This window comes from Mesoplodon mirus, assembly GCF_964341445.2.
Source record: "Mesoplodon mirus genome assembly, chromosome: 7".
Taxonomy (NCBI): Eukaryota; Metazoa; Chordata; class Mammalia; order Artiodactyla; family Ziphiidae; genus Mesoplodon; species Mesoplodon mirus.
Genome location: NC_138983.1, coordinates 45,130,643 through 45,148,776, shown reverse-complemented (window position 1 = coordinate 45,148,776; position 18,134 = coordinate 45,130,643). Strand labels below are relative to the sequence as shown.

The window sequence follows — 18,134 nt, the reverse complement described above, 5'->3', positions numbered from 1 at the left end:
ACTGAAATGTTAGTTTCAGGTATACTACCTAGGGATTTGACATTTGCATACGTTATGAAATGATCATCATGATAAGTTTCATAACCATCTGTCTCCATACAAAGTTATTATTGACCATATTCCTTATGCTGTACATTACATCCCATGGCTTATTTATTTTATAATTGGAGGTTTGTACCTCTTAATCCCCTTCACCTATTTCACCCATCCCAAGCCCTCTCCTGTCTGTATTTCAATTTCCTTAAAAAACAAAGCTCCCCCCACCCATTTCTTTCTCATGGTGTATTATAACGGTCAGAAACTTGTGTTTTGAAATTAGGCAGTTTAGTTTAAATCACAGTTCTACCACTTACTGGGTGTATAAACTGAATTTATACTTGACTTTTCTGGGCTTCGGTTTCCTAATCTATAAAAAGGGGACAATAATAATATTTACCTTTAACGAACAGTATGAGGATTGATAGTGCCTCATAAGAGCAAGAGCTCAGTAAATTAATATTCAGGTATTTTTAAGTATAATAATAATGGCTACAACAAATTATTAAATTAGATTTTGGATGAATTATAGGATGAAATATAATTTGTCTAAAAAGTACTTTCTTACATATGCAAACCTAAGAGAGTATACTTTACATTGCTGGAGCTTTAAAAATTGGGGATATAAAAAAATGTTTGAGATGTAATTTCCAATTCATGTTTTCTAATCTTTGTTTTGCCCCTAATGCCTGACTTTCTTTCCTTTTCACTGCCCTTCCCCTGTCTCCAGACTATCTCCTAAATCAGTGAGGTCCCTGCTGGGATTGTCTCTTTATCTGCAACATCCTTTCTTCAGTCATAAACATCTGGTCTTTTCTTCACTGAATTTCAGTTGCTCTTGTTTGTTGCTTCCCTGTTGGTTCAATTGTTCTTTCAGTGTTACTATTCTACTGCATGACTTTACTGATTAACACAAATACAGAGGATGTGGAGAACTGACCAATGGTTTTGTCTGCCCATGCAATTCAGCCCCTTTGTTACTGAATATGGTTAAATGGTGAAATCAACAATCAAGTAATCTGATCATAGTTAAGATTATTAAAAATGCATATGTAGATCAAATATGCTCTCAGTATGTACATTCAACATATAATGAAGACTGTTCCCAATACTGTTCCTAACATTTTACATTAAGGTCTCTCAACAATCCTGTTAAGGGGAAGACTTACTAATAAAAAGACAGAGGCACAGAGAAACTTTGTAACTTGCCCAGAACATGTATCAGAATAGAGAGTTAAGATAGCTTCTTCAGATCACTACTCTTAATCATTACATTGTACATTTTCTTTTCCCCACATACCGCCAAACACCCACACACGTGAACGAATTTTCCTCATTTTCTCCGGCCATCTTATGTGTTAACTTCTAAAATCTACTACTTTTGTGCAACCTTGGCTGCTTATTGGAGTCACCTGAGAAATTTGTTTAACCCAGGCGGGTCCTGGGTACCACCCACAGAGATGCTCATGTATTGGCCTGGGATGTTGCCTGGGCTTTTGGATTTTTCAAAATATTCAGGAGATTCTAATGTGTAGCCAAAGCTGAAAACACTATTGTTAGTGAATTAAGCCATTAGTCAACAAAATTCAATTATGAGTGACTTCCTACTTTTGTTCAAAGAAAAGTCTATGTTCAAATAAACTTTAGACTTATCAGTTGGAGCTGAAGTATAAAAATTCCTGGTTCCTAGGAAATGGAGTTTCACTCTTAGGTCAATTACCATGATTTAAAGAAAAGAAATGTATTGCACATCTTCCTACTTTAAAGACTTACACAAATTTACCCTTAACATAGTTTTAAATTATTTCAATCCATGTTTATGAACCAGAATATTTTTCTTAATTTTTCTTCTTGTGGTTATGTCCTTCAGTTCCTGCATTTGTAGCACGGTATCCATATAAAAGTACCTCACATGTAAATAGAATCTGTCATCCATTATAAAGTTCCTTTGGGTGAAACTGTAAATATCCTAGTAACTGAATATGAATTTACATCTTAAGACTCTACTGATAAAATAAGGATTTTCCTGTTTACTTTGTCTAAAATGCTTTTCTCCAGGAGACTATCTAGCTACAGCCTGCTACCCTGAAACTATTGGCTATGAGGTTTGTAAGTATGTATATTGTTATTATTGACATGCAGAAATCTTTCAAATTAAAAAGGTAGTTATATAATTTATTCCTGCCTTTGCTATATGTTGAATTATGTCTGTGACCATAAACTTGAAGGAAGTTTGATCACTGCAGTTTAACCATCTTAATTGTGAAGCAGATCAATTAATGACTGATTTCACCACAGCAGTCAGATTCAGTCACAATAGAGGCCAAATTGAATGGACAACCATTGTCCAGTTCTCTCAATCACCTGTGTTAGGCAATGTAAATCAGTAAAAACAATACAATAGGATAATAAAGACAGAACAACTGCACCAAAAGTTTTTAGGTATATTTCCAAAGTAATTGCAAAACATAATTTTAAATGATCAGATAAGTTGATTGTGTATCCCCATTGCTAAAACTCTTAAATGCTATGTGGCAGCTCTTCTTTAATATGTTTTTTTTTTTTTTTTTTTTTTTTTAGAATGCTATAAGGTTCATTGACAAGGGCAGCTATCGAGAGATCTGGGAGAATGACTGGCTCAAAAAAGAGGTAAGTGGAATTTTTAGAAACAAAAACAATTTCTTCTTTCTCATTTTTTTGAGCTGGAAATGACTTTTATTTATGAATTATGTCATGGGAAAAGCATGGAACCATGACTGACTGAGGTAAAATGAAATTCAAGTGGAGTACTAATCTTATTACAAGTTGTTACTCAATGAACACCATAAATAATCTCAATAATAAACAGAAATCATTTTTGGTGTTACAATTCATACAACATACTCAAGTGTGCAAAGCTTCTTTATGTCCTAAAACTGATCTGGGCTTCCTCTGGACCCTACTTCCTCATGGGTGATGGGAGCAAGGTTTAAGGATCATTTTAACCTCATCCTCTGCTGTTTTAAATTGCCTCTTTAGGTATTCAAACTGGTAGGGAAGAGGTAAAGTTGTCATTATATGCAGATGACATGATACTATATATAGAAAACCCTAAAGAGTCCACACAAAAACTACTAAAACTGACAAATGAATTCAGCAAGGTAGCAGGATACAAGATTAACATACAGAAACGGGTTGTATTTCTTTACACTAACAATGAAATATCAGAAAGGGAATGCAAACAAACAATCCCTTTTAAAATTGCACCAAAAAATAGAAATAAAATACTTAGGAATAAACCTCATCAAGGAGGTGAAAGACATATGCTGAGAACTACAAAACATTAATACAGGAAACTGAAGATGATTCAGAGAAATGGAAAGATACCTCATGCTCTTAGATTGGAAGAATTAATATTGTTAAAATGGCCATACCACCCAAAGCAATCTACAGACTTAATGCAATCCTTATCGAATTACCCATGACATTTTTCACAGAACCAGAAGAAATAATCCTAAAATTTATATGGAAATATAAAAGACCCAGAATTGCCAAAGCAATCCTGAGGAAAAAGAACAAAGCAGGAGGCATAACCCTCCCAGACTTCAGAAAATACTACAAATCTACAAGAAATCTAATCAAAACAGTGTGGTATTGGCACAAAAACAGACCTGTGGATCAACGGAACAGAAAAGAGAGTCCAGAAATAAACCTACACACCTGTGGACGATTAATATTCAACAAAGGAGGCAAGAATGTACAATGGGGAAAGGACAGTCTTTCAGCAAGTGGTGTTGGGAAAGCTGGACAGCTGCATGTAAATCAATGAAGTTAGAACACACCCTCACACCATACACACACACACAAAACTCGAAATGGCTTAAAGACTTAAATATTAAGACAAGACACCGTAAAACTAGAAGAGAACACAGGCAAAACATTCTCTGACATAAATCATAGCAATGTTTTCTTATGTCAGTCTCCCAAGGTACTAGAAATAAAAGCAAAACGAACAAATGAGATCTAATCAAATGTGTAAGCTTTCGCACAGCAAGGGAAACCACAAACAAAAAGAAAAGACAACCTACAGACTGGGAGAAAATATTTGCAAAAGATGTGACCAACAAGGGCTTAATTTCCAAAATATACAAACAGCTCATACAATTCAGTAACTGATTTCCACATAGATGTCGCAAAGGCACTTCAAACTCAACATACCTGAAGCATAATTTATTAAATTTCTTCTTAGATATTCTTTTCCTTCATTTCTTTTTTTGCCATCTGCTCAGACACCCGAGGTAAAAATGTCACCATCAGCTTCTTTTCCATCTTCCTTGCTCCCATTTGACTGAAAAGAGTTGGTTAGTCTAGGAAACAAAAGAATTTAAAAATCAATATGCTTTCTATGATATTGACAATTATCTTGAAATTGCCTTTATAAAGTCATGGTGAGTAGGAATCCATTACTATTTCCAAAACTAATCAAGATGAATCCTCAATTTTAAAAAATAAGTATTAATTTAAAAAACTCAAGGTGAGCTCAATAGTTAAAGAATATTAGGGAGAAACTTGGTTCTTATACTTTTATTAAATATAACAGTATGATCCTAGTGATAATAATTTAACAATTCAAACCTTAAATTTTATAAGGTATCATAGATGTTAGGTTCAGAGAAAATAACTACAAAAGTTTATATTCGACTGAAAAGAAAGGCCATTTTGTGCCTTGGTCCTTCCTACTAAAGCCACAAATTACATTTTGTTTTGTTTTATTTTTTAATTCTCATAATTCAGTGGAAACAAAAGACAGAAAAAATGTCAAGTTTAACTGAATCATGAACAAAAAGAGCTCACTAATAAAAAACAAATCATATAATTCAATATATTTAATTTCTCTTTATTTCAATATATATTCATTTTTGCTGTCATTAAATTTACTCACAAAATTAATTAAAACCAGTTTTGGTTATAAGTACTATCACAAGAATTGAAAATTGCCTGGAAATAGAACAATGTATGTCAATTAATTTCTTTGAGGAAGGCTTAGAATGAGTAACAAGGAATATTTAACAGTGGAACTCCCCCAAATATTTCTCCATTTAACTATCTTTCAACAATAACCAAAAACTTACATCTCTGGGAAGAATGAGATGTCCCATTGCGTGACTTTTATTATCTGGTTTTATTTAGCATGCTTATTAGGAAAATGAAGAAAATTCAAATTTCCAAATAACCTGGACTAACAACAAATGTAAAGCTGGAAAAACTAGGCAAAGGGATTCAAAGAGGTTAGCAATCAGAGTTTCAAACGTGAGGAGGCATAAAGCTAACTTGGATCTTGCAGGGGAAAATTTCAAGGGCATGCATTTTATTCAGGATCCTAGGTCCCTGACTTAAAATAGTTTTAACTAAATTATCTTGCCCAATTTCTTAAGTACATTTCTTGGGTATCTGGGGAGAAGCAGGGGTGGGGAAGGAAAAGAGGTCTTCTACTTCCTTCTTTATACTTTCTTACCCCAGAAACTAAAGGTATTTATATGGCTATAAAAAGGAACTAGTTTTCATTTCCCTAACATTTCAAAAGACTGGGAGGGAGATAGCAATTGATGAGAACCTTACTTAGCACTCTACAGGGGTAGGTGATGTCACAGGATATCCATAGCTTGAAAGCTTGGACTTAACTCCCCAAATGGGCCCTCATTCCCAGCTTTGTCAGGAGACCAAGAATTGTGTGTGCTGCCTCCCAAGTATGCCAAACCCTTAGTCACGCATTCTATTAATTCCTTCTTTTACAACCTCTAACTATGATTTTTTTTCTCATCCTTTGACATCTGAAAATTATAAACTTTTCCTTAAGGCATTCAGGCTTGTAATCAAGCTGATCATCTCTTGAAAACATGAGATCCTAAAGCACCAACACCTAGCTCTTTAATGTAGAATTATGGACTTAAATGGTTTTGTGAAATTGTTTAAGGCTGGTAAATAATATATGCTTTTCTTTCCACCTCTAAGCCAGCAGCAATATTTGAGCCTTTTCTATGACACTGGTACTGTTTTATATTATAATTATTTGTATATTTGGTCACCAGTTTGTATACTTGTTCCCTCTTTTGAGGGAAGGAGCCACACTTTATTGGATTTTGTATCCATCTACCTCTAGGACAGAACCTTACCCATGGTAAGAATTCAAGCATTTAATAAATGACTTATGTGAAAGGGATATCCATCTGGTAATACACTGAGTGCTTCCAGATTCCAAAATACAATAATTTCAATGACAAATCAAAAATGTTAGTCATCTTTTTCTAAGTACTCATCTCAGTTATGCTCTTGGCAACTCCTAACAAGAGATACTGAATCGAAACCCCTACCCTGTGCCTTTATTTCATCATATTCCCTGGAGACACGTTACTTTTTCCAGTTTATCATTCTCACCAGCCGATCACATTCTATTTTATAGTCTTATTTCTAATTCTTCTATTATCCTGACTTCTCTGCATGAGCACCTCTCAATCCAGCTCATGCTGTTTTGGGGGGCAGAGAGGGAAGGTGGGGATTCTATCTAGTCACATTCTTCTATATATTCTTCCCACAATCAAGCCTTCTTTAGACAAAAGTTATCAAAATACATTTCTTAAAGACTGACGGGAACTCTATCAACAGAACCAGCAAATTTTGCTCATGTTTGAGTTAGCCACATTTCTTCAGTAAACGTTAATTAAGCCTGCTATGTCTATGAAGGACCTTCCATCACCTGCGAGATAGAAATCAGACTCTTTAGCATTACTTGGCTCCTCTAGTTGTCCAGTTCTTCTACTTCTCCCCGTTCCCATTTTATTTCTATCCACACCAAAATGTGGATAGAAGGCACATGTGCCTTTATCCATGTGGCTCCTTCTGCCTAGAATATATCCTCTTGTCTGCTAGAGAATCTCTACTTGGCCTTCAAGATCCAGAAGAGAGGTCATCTCTTCCATTAACTCCCCCTTACCCCCTCACACCTGGCGGACATAGGGTAAACCTCTATCTCTCCCACAGTCCCTGGATGGCTTCCATTATGATTTTATCGCACTATTTTCTGTTGCTATCCCTCTTTCCCATTAAACTAAGAGATCATTGAAGGTTACTGTATCTTATTGATCCTTTGTTCCCAAAGTGTACTATAGTTTTTGACACACAGTAGGCATACAGTACAATTACATGAATGAATGAATAAACAACATTTCATCTCTCTGATGTTTCTCGGAATGACTCCAGCACACTCAAGAGAGAATATAATTGTCCTATAGAGGCTGATAGAAAGGGCTCCTAGGCCTGTATTTCTCTTTTTTAAATGCCATAATAAAGATTTTTTCCCAGTGTTATTAGTTTTCATTGTGTTGTTTATAATTAACCTTAGATAGAGCTTCATTTAGCTACTAACACCAGAGTGATAAATTAGTCTTATATTCTTATTTATCTCTGCCTCCAGCTCAGATAAATCCAGTGATGTTTCTGAAGAGTAGGAAAGGACTACTCCTGCCATTCAGTAATAACTGCCTAATCATGCAACCAAGTTCTGCAAATGACCAGGAAAAAAGTCCCACCCGTTCCTTCTTAGAGCAAACCCAGTAATAAATATTACAGGATAGATCTTCCCCTCAGGCAAATGCATTTAAAAAAATTAATTAATTTATTCATTTTTGGCTGCTGTTGGGTCTTCGTTGTTGCACGGGCTTTCTCTAGTTGTGGCGAGCGGGGGCTACTCTTCGTTGTGATGCGTGGGCTTCTCACTGCGGTGGCTTCTCTTGTTGCGGAGCACAGGCTCTAGGCGCACAGGCTTCAGTAGTTGTGGCACACGGGCTCAGTAGTTGTGGCGCACGGGCTTAGTTGCTCCACGGCATGTGGGATGATATTCCTGGACCAGGGCTCGAACCCATGTCTCCTGCATTGGCAGGTGGATTCTTAACCACTGCATCACCAGGGAAGTACCACAAATGCACTTTTAAAAGTTAAGTTTTTTATAGAGAACTAGATAGAACTAAGTCCATAAGTACTAACACCCATTCTCTTTTCCTGAGAATAGATCGCAAATCACAGGAAGGAAGTGGAAGAACTGGAACATGCTATTCGTGAGCTGGAAGGAGAAAATTTGGTGCTTATTGATCAGCTGTTCAACTGCAGACTTGTGGATCTCAAAATACCCAGGTGAGAGTCGTTACATATCTAGAAAGTATTTTTTTAAACATTTGTATCTGTAAAAAGTTATTTTTTTAAGATGACAATTCTTTAATAGTTGAAAAGAAAGGAACTCACAAAATGGCCATGGGAAAGGTATAAGATCATTACAACCGACCACTGGTCCAGTGCAGAATTCGACTTGCTTTTTCTAACAATGCACTGTGGTCATAGTAGCAAACACTTAACATGAATGTCACAACTGCTGTCCTTCAGAAGCCTCTGGGCCAGCAGGGGAATTGGGCATAAAAATAAATGCATAACAGTACAGCGGAAGAGGTACGGGGTTTGAAGCCAGCACACAGGAGGGAGTGATCAACTTGATAGGAGCTCCTGGAGATGTTCTGAGCATCTGGTTACCTTGTGGATTATAGAATGGTTTCCTTTGACAGTTAATGAAAAAGGCAAACTACTTTCTAGGCAGAGAAAATAGCCTGGCATTCCAAGTCACATTTATTCCTGCATGAGATAAATCAAATATGTATATGGCTTTTGTAGTTTAACAAATATTTTCTTCGTAGTTTATCTCTTTTTCTTACCTGACAAAAAAAAGTCTTAATATACCAATCTTGATGGAAAATTAGAGCCCTGGAATGTGGTATTAAAACCCAAAGTGGCATTCATAATTTGGACAAGTAGTCAGAAACAAGAAATAACCTAAATAGTAACGTGCTTAGAAAGATTGAGGAATTAAATCACACAAATGTAAGGTGTACATGTGCAAGATGGGAGAGAAACATCTGCGTCTGGGCAGAGAAGTTCAACATGGTGGAAGGGTCAGGAAAACATTTCCATCTGAGTAGGTCTTGCTTGTGTGGCGTGGAAAAAATACTATTTGAGACATAATAAAGTATTCATTGTTGGCAAACTTCCTAATGTGCTTCAAGAAGGGTGGATACAAGTTGTGGGGTGTTTGTTTGCTGAGCTAAGTGATGGGTGTCGGGATACAAGATTGGAGAAACTGGGAGATGGTACAATGACTTTATAGGCTGAACACTGGGTGGGGCAGGACAGGGAAAGAGGCCACCTGCCTCCCTTCCACAGTCTATGTGTGCTGCCCTGGAGCCACAGATACCAGTGTAAATGAGGTAGGCAGTCAGGCTGAATGAATTGGCTGATTACTGGACTCCTGTACTTCCAGTCTCTTGAGCTGATGCCCTTGAGGGTCCCTAGGGGGTGAGGGGCCTCACTGTCACCCCAGCAGGCAATGCTCTCTTTTGCCAGCCTCCCTCCCTATGATCGGGTCCCCAGCTCCACACTCTCGTCCCACCTCTACCCCAAAGCACCTGCTGCTGCCACCGCTTTCTTTGTGATCACGCCCAATCTCTGCCAGCTGTGCCTTCTAACCAATGCTCCACCTGTTGTCTGCTATGTTCTTTTTCTCTCTTCTGAACCAGCCAACCCTTAGGAAAGAGCTACCCTGTAAACTGCCAACCCCACTTCCTGCTTTGGTCAGCTCAGTCTAGTGCACCTGATTTGCTGCTGATGTGGATGTGAAGTGCTCATTATAATAAAGGGGAAATCTTTCATTGGCCAGAGAGAGCTTGGCAAGGACAGGAAAGGGAGATGAGAAACTTTTAATGGCGATTTTCATTAAGTTGTTTGCTGTATTGTATGCAATTTAAACCTATCCTCTAGCTTCCCCACAGAAATCTTCAGTAAAATCCACATTGTTCATCAATGCTTTGTGGGTTGGTTTTCTTTAGTGAGAGACCTGAGTGCTTAGTTTTGCTTCAGAGATGGGAGAGATGAATTCAAAATCTGTCCGAGGGAAAAGAAACAGCATGGGTGACATTTATAAGAACTGGGTTAGGTGCCCGGTATACGCCTCCATGGCACACTGAACTTTTCCTTTGTAACTAGCATTTATCACAGTAGTGACTACTTTTTAAACATCTGCTTCCTTGCTAGATTGTCCTTGAGACAAGTGTTTAGGACATCTTAGAAAGACCTGAATAAAGAAACAGAGAAATGTGTAAACCCTCAATTATCTGTTACAATGCTTATCCAGAAGGAAAAGTTCAGGAGCTTTTCCTGTATCCATTTTCAAGTCAAAGAAATGTTAACACATACTGTGTAATTTATGGTAACTGCCCTTTCCACCTCTTTGTTGAGAATTTCGTCCTGTATATTCTGGTAGGGTGAGAAATAGACATGAACAGTACCCAGTAAACATATAAAAACTTCCCTATTTGGTTGAAGAATGGGGTATTCTACCTAATAGAGTTACTGCATTTCCCATCCAGAGCTCCCCAAACTTCTTTCCTTCCTGACTCCCATAGAACGTCACAGTATTTGCCTGATACATTAGATGAGCTGAATGAGCTAGAGGTGACTGCCCAGGGACTCCCATGCCTCAGAGCTGAGGCTAGGTGGACGCAGTACCTCAAATCTAATGCTAGTTTCATATGATAACGTTCTGTAAAATATTTTCTATAACAAGTGTTGCTGCCCTGTGGTGGTACAAAAGTGACAATAAACTAATGATTAAGAGAGAAGCCAGACTTCAGAAGGCTACGGCGTTTAGTAAGATCTTAGTTATTCAAAAGAGTAAAACCAGGAAAGAAGAGAACTCTGTGGCCTCAGACTTGTCCACCTGCAGACCAGAGCTTCACTAAGTTAACTGTTAAGAAGGTTTTAAGATATAAATATTGTATGTAGTTACAGTATTTGCTGGAGCTTTAAGCATCTCAGATAACACTTCCTTCATGGTCTTTAAGTAACTGACAGCCTGTAATCCAGGGGATTCACTCTGGTTGCTGAGTTGCTAAGCATGAAGTGTGGCTGGCGCATCTGCAAGGGGCACTTGCTTCATGCTAGCTTCAGGCAAACTTCATGGCAATGCTGTACGGAGCTTTCAAGGTATCATGTCTTCTGACTGAAAATTCCACTGGCCTCTGCAGTGCAGAGAGTTGCAACAGCAGACGCAAACTCACCAGGCTTGTAGCTGGAACACGCCACTCAGCGAGAGCCAGAACCTAGGTGTCATCTTGGATTCCAAATGCTCACTGTCTTTCTCTTTTTCTCTTTATCTCAAATCCCATCCCATTCCTCATCTGGATTCCCTGCAACAGTAACATAACTGGTGTCATGATCACTCTCATTTCTGGGACTTTAAGCCTGTTATTTCCTAATCATGGGATGCCCTCCCCTCACCCCAAGCTCTTCCCTGGCAAACAGCCCCTGGTGTTTCAAGACTCAACTCAGGTTTCATCTCCTCCTGGAAACCTTTCCTTACCTCCTAAGGCTAAATCCGGTGCTGCTTCTCTTTGCCCCGTGGCACTCCTGACACTATGCTCCTCACATAATTACCCATCATGGTACAAACCATCACCATAAAACACTGTAAGCCTGTCTGCACCCCCACCGGGCCTGATGCCCCTTTTTCATCTGTGTCTCCAGCACCCAGCAGAGAGGTAAGACACTACTGAGCAGGTGGTACAATATTTGCTGACTGACAGGCTACTTTTCTTATTTGTTTTTAGGCGACTATATCTTGCTCAAGCTGTTGGACAGGAAGTGCCACATGAAGAAATGCCTTTAGAGTTGCCAGAAACATATATAGGTATTATTTTATTGTAATGGTGATTTTTTAAAAGTTGACAAACACTTAATTGCGCTTCTTATTATGGACAGGAACCTTATATCAGAGAGCTATTCAGGGAATATATGCCTGCCAGCTCCTCCATATTTCTCTGTTCTTGCAGAGCTTACGTAACCCATCTCCTTTCTCTAGTCTTATTTTCAAATCAAAGTCACCATGTGTCACAGTGAATTAAATAGACACTGGTAGAGAGGGATGGAATGATGTCTACACTGGCATGGTTTGTGCTCCAATTTAGCCAACCAACCAAAATACCAACACACTCACAGGTCCCCATGTGATTATTATAACTTATTAGCTAACAGAAGGAAATACAACCTAGATATGGTTTCTAATAATAGGACTCATTTTCACTTTAATACCTAGATTCTACATTTCTAATTCTCAAATTCTTCTCCTCCAGGAGATTCTCAAAGGTCTTTCAAATTTAAAATGTGACAAAGGAGTGTATATATATATATCTGAATCACTTTGCTGTACACCAGAAACTAACACAACATTGTAAAGCAACCATATTTCAATTCAAAAAACACTAAAACTGAAAAAAAAATGTGACAAAGTATGTATTGTATTTTTAATCTGTTCAAAAATTGTACATAATTAATTTCTTTGCACTCATCCAAGAAAAGTTACAATTACAACCTGCAGAAGTAAAAAGTAGAGACTTGTTGAGCTTATCACTTGGGAGCAGTGCTTTACATCTTAGTCATGAGGATAGCAGCAGATACGGCCAGCATCTGAAGATAGATGAAGAGAGTTCAAGTATAGAGTTTGGAGCCTCTGATAGAAAATACTTACTGTATGAGGATGAGCGGGATTTCAAGGTAAGATTCATGAGAAAACATCTTGACTACTAGAGAAAATATTGCTTTATTAGTTAGTGGAGAAAATTAACCTGAAGTATGGATGCTGAAAATTTCTATTTGCAATTATTAGTGAAATTTGCCAACCATTCATGTCTGTCACTAGATACTATTTTCACTCCTACCCTTGCCCAGCTTACTACATATATTCATTTATAGACATCCATTACTAGTATACCATGTAAGTTATCTAGTGCTACGTAACAAATTGCCTCAAGAATTAGTGGCTTATAACAATAATCATTTATTCTCTTTCAGGGCTTCTGTTGGTTAGAAATTTGGGAAGGTCTCCAGTGGACAGTCCTCACTTGGGTTCTCTAGAAGGTGCAGTTATATTTGGCTGAAGCCTTGATTTGGGCAGGAAGATCCACTTCCAAGGTGGCTCACTCACGTGGCTGGCAAGTTGATGCTGGCTAAGCTGGGGGCCTCAGTTCTTCTTCACATGGGCCTCCTTACAGGGCACCTTTATTGTCCCTTTGTTACAGTATCTGGCTTCTTCCAAGCAATCAGTCCCAGAGGCCAAACGTTTCATATGACTTAGCCTTGGAAATCTTACACCAACACTTCCATCATATTCTATTTGTTGATGTAGCTACAAAATTCCACCCAAAGAGAAACAATGCAGCTCCTGCATCTTGAAAGAGGAAGGTCAGCATCATATTGTAAGAAAAGCATGTGGGATAGGATGTATATTAGCATGACCATCTTTGGAAAGTACAAATAGTCACATATACCATTAGGTGAAACCTAGACTATCAAGCCTTTTAATTTTAAAACCTTTTGGTACATTTCAGTCACTTTCACATCCACCCCTTGCTGTTATCCCTCTTGATACTACCAATAACCTTGAAAGTTCTCCTAGAACTTAAAGTCTGGTAGGAGAAAGAGTGATTAAGAAAGCAAAAGAAACTGAATAAATCAACAAAAACCATTTTAACTAAGTACAACTCAGTCCTGCTACCATCAAGTGATAATTTAAAGACTAAAGCTCTAGTCTCTATAACACTCAAACACCCCCATGAGTATCTTGGAATCATGATGCCTTGTATGTTACAATAACCTCACGCTAGTGGACAACTGTCTATAAAATTCCAAATTTGCATACCATTTGGATAAATGAAAAACCTTCTTACTTTTTATTTTTTTGCTTTTTTTGGCATATTTTTATATGCTTTTATGTTGAATTTATTTATTTAAATTTCTTTTTTATTTAAGTTGACTTACAATGTTGTGTTAATTACTGCTGTACAGCAAAGTGACTCAGTTATACATGTATATGTATATATACATTCTTCTTCATATTCTTTTCCATTATGGTTTATCACAGGATATTGAATATAGTTCCCTTTGCTATACAGTAGGACCCTGTTGTTTATCCATTCTATGTATACTAGTCTGCATCTGCTAACCCCAAACTCCCACTCCTCCCTTCTCCCACCCCCTCTCCCCCTTGGCAAACCACCAGTCTATTCTCTGTCCCTGATTTTCTGTTTCATAGATAGGTTCATTTGTGTCATATTTTAGATTCCACACGTGATATCATATGGTATTTGTCTTTCTCTGTCTGACTTACTTTACTTAGTATGATAATCTGTAGTTGCATCTATGTTGCTGCAAATGGCATTATTTCATTCTTTTTTATGGCTGAGTAGTATTCCATTGTATATATGTACCACATCTTGTTTAACCATTCATCTGTTGATGGACATTTAGGCTTTTTCTATGTCTTGGCTATTGTGAATAGTGCTGCTATGAACATAGGGATGCATGTATCTTTCTGAATTATAGTTTCGTCTGGATATATGCCCAGGAGTGGGATTGCTGGATCATATGGTAATTCTATTTTTAGTTTTCTGAGGAACCTCCATACTGTTTTCCATAGTGGCTGCACCAACTTACATTCCCACCAACCATGCAGGAGGGTTCCCTTTTCTCCATACCCTCCCCAGCATTTGTTATTTGTAGACATTTTAATGATAGTCATTCTGACCAGCATGAGGTGGTAACCCATTATAGTTTTGATTTGTATTTCTCTAATAATTAGCGATGTTGAGCGTCTTTTCATGTGTCTATTGGCCATCTGTATTTCTTCTTTGAAGAAATGTCTCTTTTGGCCCATTTTTTGATTGGGTTGTTTGTTTTTTGTTGTCGAGTTGTAGGAGCTGTTTGTACATTTTGGAAATTAAGCCCTTGTTGGTTGTGTCATTTGCAAATATTTTCTCCCATTCTGTAGCTCGTCTTTTCCTTTTGTTTATGGTTTCCTTTGCTGTGCAGAAGCTTGTAAGTTTAAGTCCCATTTGTTTATTTTCACTTTGATTTCTATTGCCGTAGGAGACTGACCTAAGGAAACACTGGTATGATTTATGTCAGAGAATGTTTTGCCTACATTATCTTCTAAGACCTTACTTTCCACGGAAGTTTTTGATGTGGTGGAAATGGTATTGTATGTGCTGAATTTTGTCCCCGCCCCTCCCCCAAATTCACATGTTGAAGCCCTAACACACAATATGACTGTATCTGGAGATACAGGCTTTAGGAGTTAATTAAGATTATATGAGGTCATGAAGATGGGCCCTCATCTGATAGGACTGTGACCTTATAAGAAGAGGCTTTGCTTTGTGAGAATGCTGTGAGAAGGCAGCCATCTGCCAGCCAGGAAGAGGCTCTCACCAGAACCCAACCATGCTGGCATCCTAATGTTGCACTTCCCAGCCTCCAGAACTGTGAGAAATAAAGTTCTGTTGTTTCAGCCACTCAGCCTGTGGTATTTGCTATGGCAGTTCAAGCAGACTAAGAGAGTCTATTACTTCAGACTCCTGCTCCAGATGGTTCTGAAATATATGGTAGACTTCCATCAATTTACTTTTCTCCTATCTCGCATTTATTGTAGCTCTGTAATTATGTATTTTAAAAGCTACATACAGTTATATGAATTTTTGAGAAATATTAATAAAACATTGCCTTCTTTTTTCATTCTTTGATTCTCCTAAATTCTAATAAATGTTTGTTGAGACCCTCACAACATGCCAGGTACTTGTTAGATGCTTGAGAAGTTAAGGAGGAGAACAGGAAGAAATGAAGTCTCAAAGATGCCTATGTGGCAGACCCTACCCTAAATAGTGTACATGCTAGTAGAAAACTGATAAGAAAATCATTGATTACTGTACAGGGGGAATGTACTACCTGTATCTGTCTCCCTGACCAGTCTTTTGCCCCAGCACTTGGTACACAGCCTGGCACATAGTGGGCACTCAGGAAAGGTTTGCTGAAGTGTTGAAGGAATAAAAAAGAAGGAGTTACAGCTTGGAGAGGCTTCCAAGAGGAAGGCCCATTGGGTAGGGCTGGAGCTGTTTCAAGTCAGTTTGGGGTTACCTGTGGGATTTCATATAAATTAGACTTCTAATTCTGTTTGTTGATATCTGAAACTATATTCAGTTTGACAGAATGTGGTAAGTTTTATATCTACAGTAGATCCTGTGAAATGTGCAAAACCCATGTAGATTTGCTCAATATTAAGGTATTTATCGTCGGGCTTACCTGGTGGCACAGTGGTTGAGAATCTGCCTGCCAATGCAGGGGACACGGGTTCGAGCCCTGGTCTGGGAAGATCCCACATGCCGCGGAGCAACTGGGCCCGTGAGCCATAACTACTGAGCCTGCGCGTCTGGAGCCTGTGCTCTGCAACAAGAGAGGTCGCGATAGTGAGAGGCCCGCACACCGCGATGAAGAGTGGCCCCGGCTCGCTGCAACTACAGAAAGCCCTTGCACAGAAACAAAGACCCAACACAGCCAAAAATATAAATAAGTAAATAAATAAATAAATAAATTTATTTTTTTTAAAAAGATATTAATCGTCAAAGATGTTTGCAGATCATTCATTTTGTTCTTGAATAATATAGAAAACTCTGCTGTGGTTATATCCTGGCCAGCAGAGGGCTATATAAATGCAGCCAATACTTCCTACTTCCTTTTACCAATTAAAGAGCTTGCAGAGAATATATCTCCCCACTGTAGTTGATGTTCCCTCCCTGGCTCAAGCCCCCAAAAGACAAGCCTACAAGCCTTGCTGCCTGCTCTTTGGGAGATTTGCCTACCATGCCCCCACTGGGTATATAACTTTACTGAGTGGTTTTTATTTACAGTAGCTCTCATATTTCACATGTTATACAGCATTCAGACAATTAGGAGGGCAATGAAATCTGTCATATAGAGGCCAACTATAGTAAATAAAACCTGATCTATGAAGGCTGATAACTTGCTGAATAACCTCTCCTATTCTCCTCTGTGTCTGTTCACCACAGGATTATGTAAACTTGCGCCCCCTGGAAGTGAAGCTCATGACTGTGGAGAGCAAGAAAATGCCCATCCATTTCCAAGAGAAGGAGACTCCAGTCAAATTCTATGACGATGTCAGGAGCCCGGAAAGCCACATCACATATAAAATTATGAAGTCTTTTCTCTAAGACTGAAATCTGCAAAGTAAGAACAACTTCTTATACATTTCCTTTGGGAACTGAGGTATATCAGTTGCCCATTTTATTTACTCTTTGGTCCATTTTTAAAGCAGTTGTTGTTTCTAAAGGTCATAATTATATTTAAAATCAAAGATCTGAGTATTCAGCTATTCATTTACTTGCGTGGCCTGAGTGACAAAAATGAAAGTACACTTTATATTTCCATATTCAAGTATACAGGAGCATGACAGTGGGCCAAGATGGTCTCTGAGGTTGCTTACCACTTAAAAATTTACCGATCAGGGGCTTCCCTGGTGGTGCAGTGGTTGAGAGTCCGCCTGCCGATGCAGGGGACACGGGTTCGTGCCCCGGTCTGGGAGGATCCCACATGCTGCGGAGCGGCTGGGCCCGTGAGCCACGGCCGCTGAGCCTGCACGTCCAGAGCCTGTGCTCCGCAACGGGAGAGGCCACAACGGTGAGAGGCCCACGTACCACAAAAAAAAAAAAAAAAAAAAAAAAAAAAAATTTACTGATCAGTCTAGGATGCCAATATGAAATAGTTCAATTAGGAATTTTCTGAGAAAATTTACAGGTTTGCATAGCACTGACTACACATCTTTCCCTCTGAGGGTGCTGAAAGATAGATAGCCAGTCCACAATTCAAGTCTACTCTTCTTTAACCTAACACTATAATGAAAATCAAACATTTTAGAAACAAATTTGAGGGTAGTAATTTCTTTTACAAAAATATTCCTTCAATAGGGAGGTCCATCTCCCATCAGCTATATCAAGTCTCAACTGCTGAGTCTCTATCCAAGGTCATTACTCCTTCCCTCTTATTGGTACCACAAGCCAAGGACACTCTGACTGTGCCTGAATTTGGCATCAGCTTTCCATTTTAAAGCTAGTTCTACTTATAAAGCTTTTTACAAGAAATGCCTTTTTTTTCTTTTTTTTGAAATACCTTTTAAATATAAGGCC

At 38.3% G+C, this 18,134-nt stretch overlaps 1 protein-coding gene across 1 annotated transcript in view; it reads left to right on the top strand.

Annotated features, from left to right (window-relative positions):
* The window catches only part of CCDC83 (coiled-coil domain containing 83), a gene marked incomplete at both ends in the record, with an annotated part of 40,452 nt that extends 23,290 nt beyond the window's left edge, over positions 1-17,162 (top strand). Inside the window, 5 exon segments of the mRNA XM_082627745.1 lie at positions 2,617-2,685; positions 8,081-8,202; positions 11,718-11,797; positions 12,461-12,660; positions 17,001-17,162. Of these exon segments, the coding sequence (XP_082483871.1) occupies positions 2,617-2,685; positions 8,081-8,202; positions 11,718-11,797; positions 12,461-12,660; positions 17,001-17,162 (633 nt within the window).
* Between the last annotated feature and the right edge of the window lie 972 nt (positions 17,163-18,134).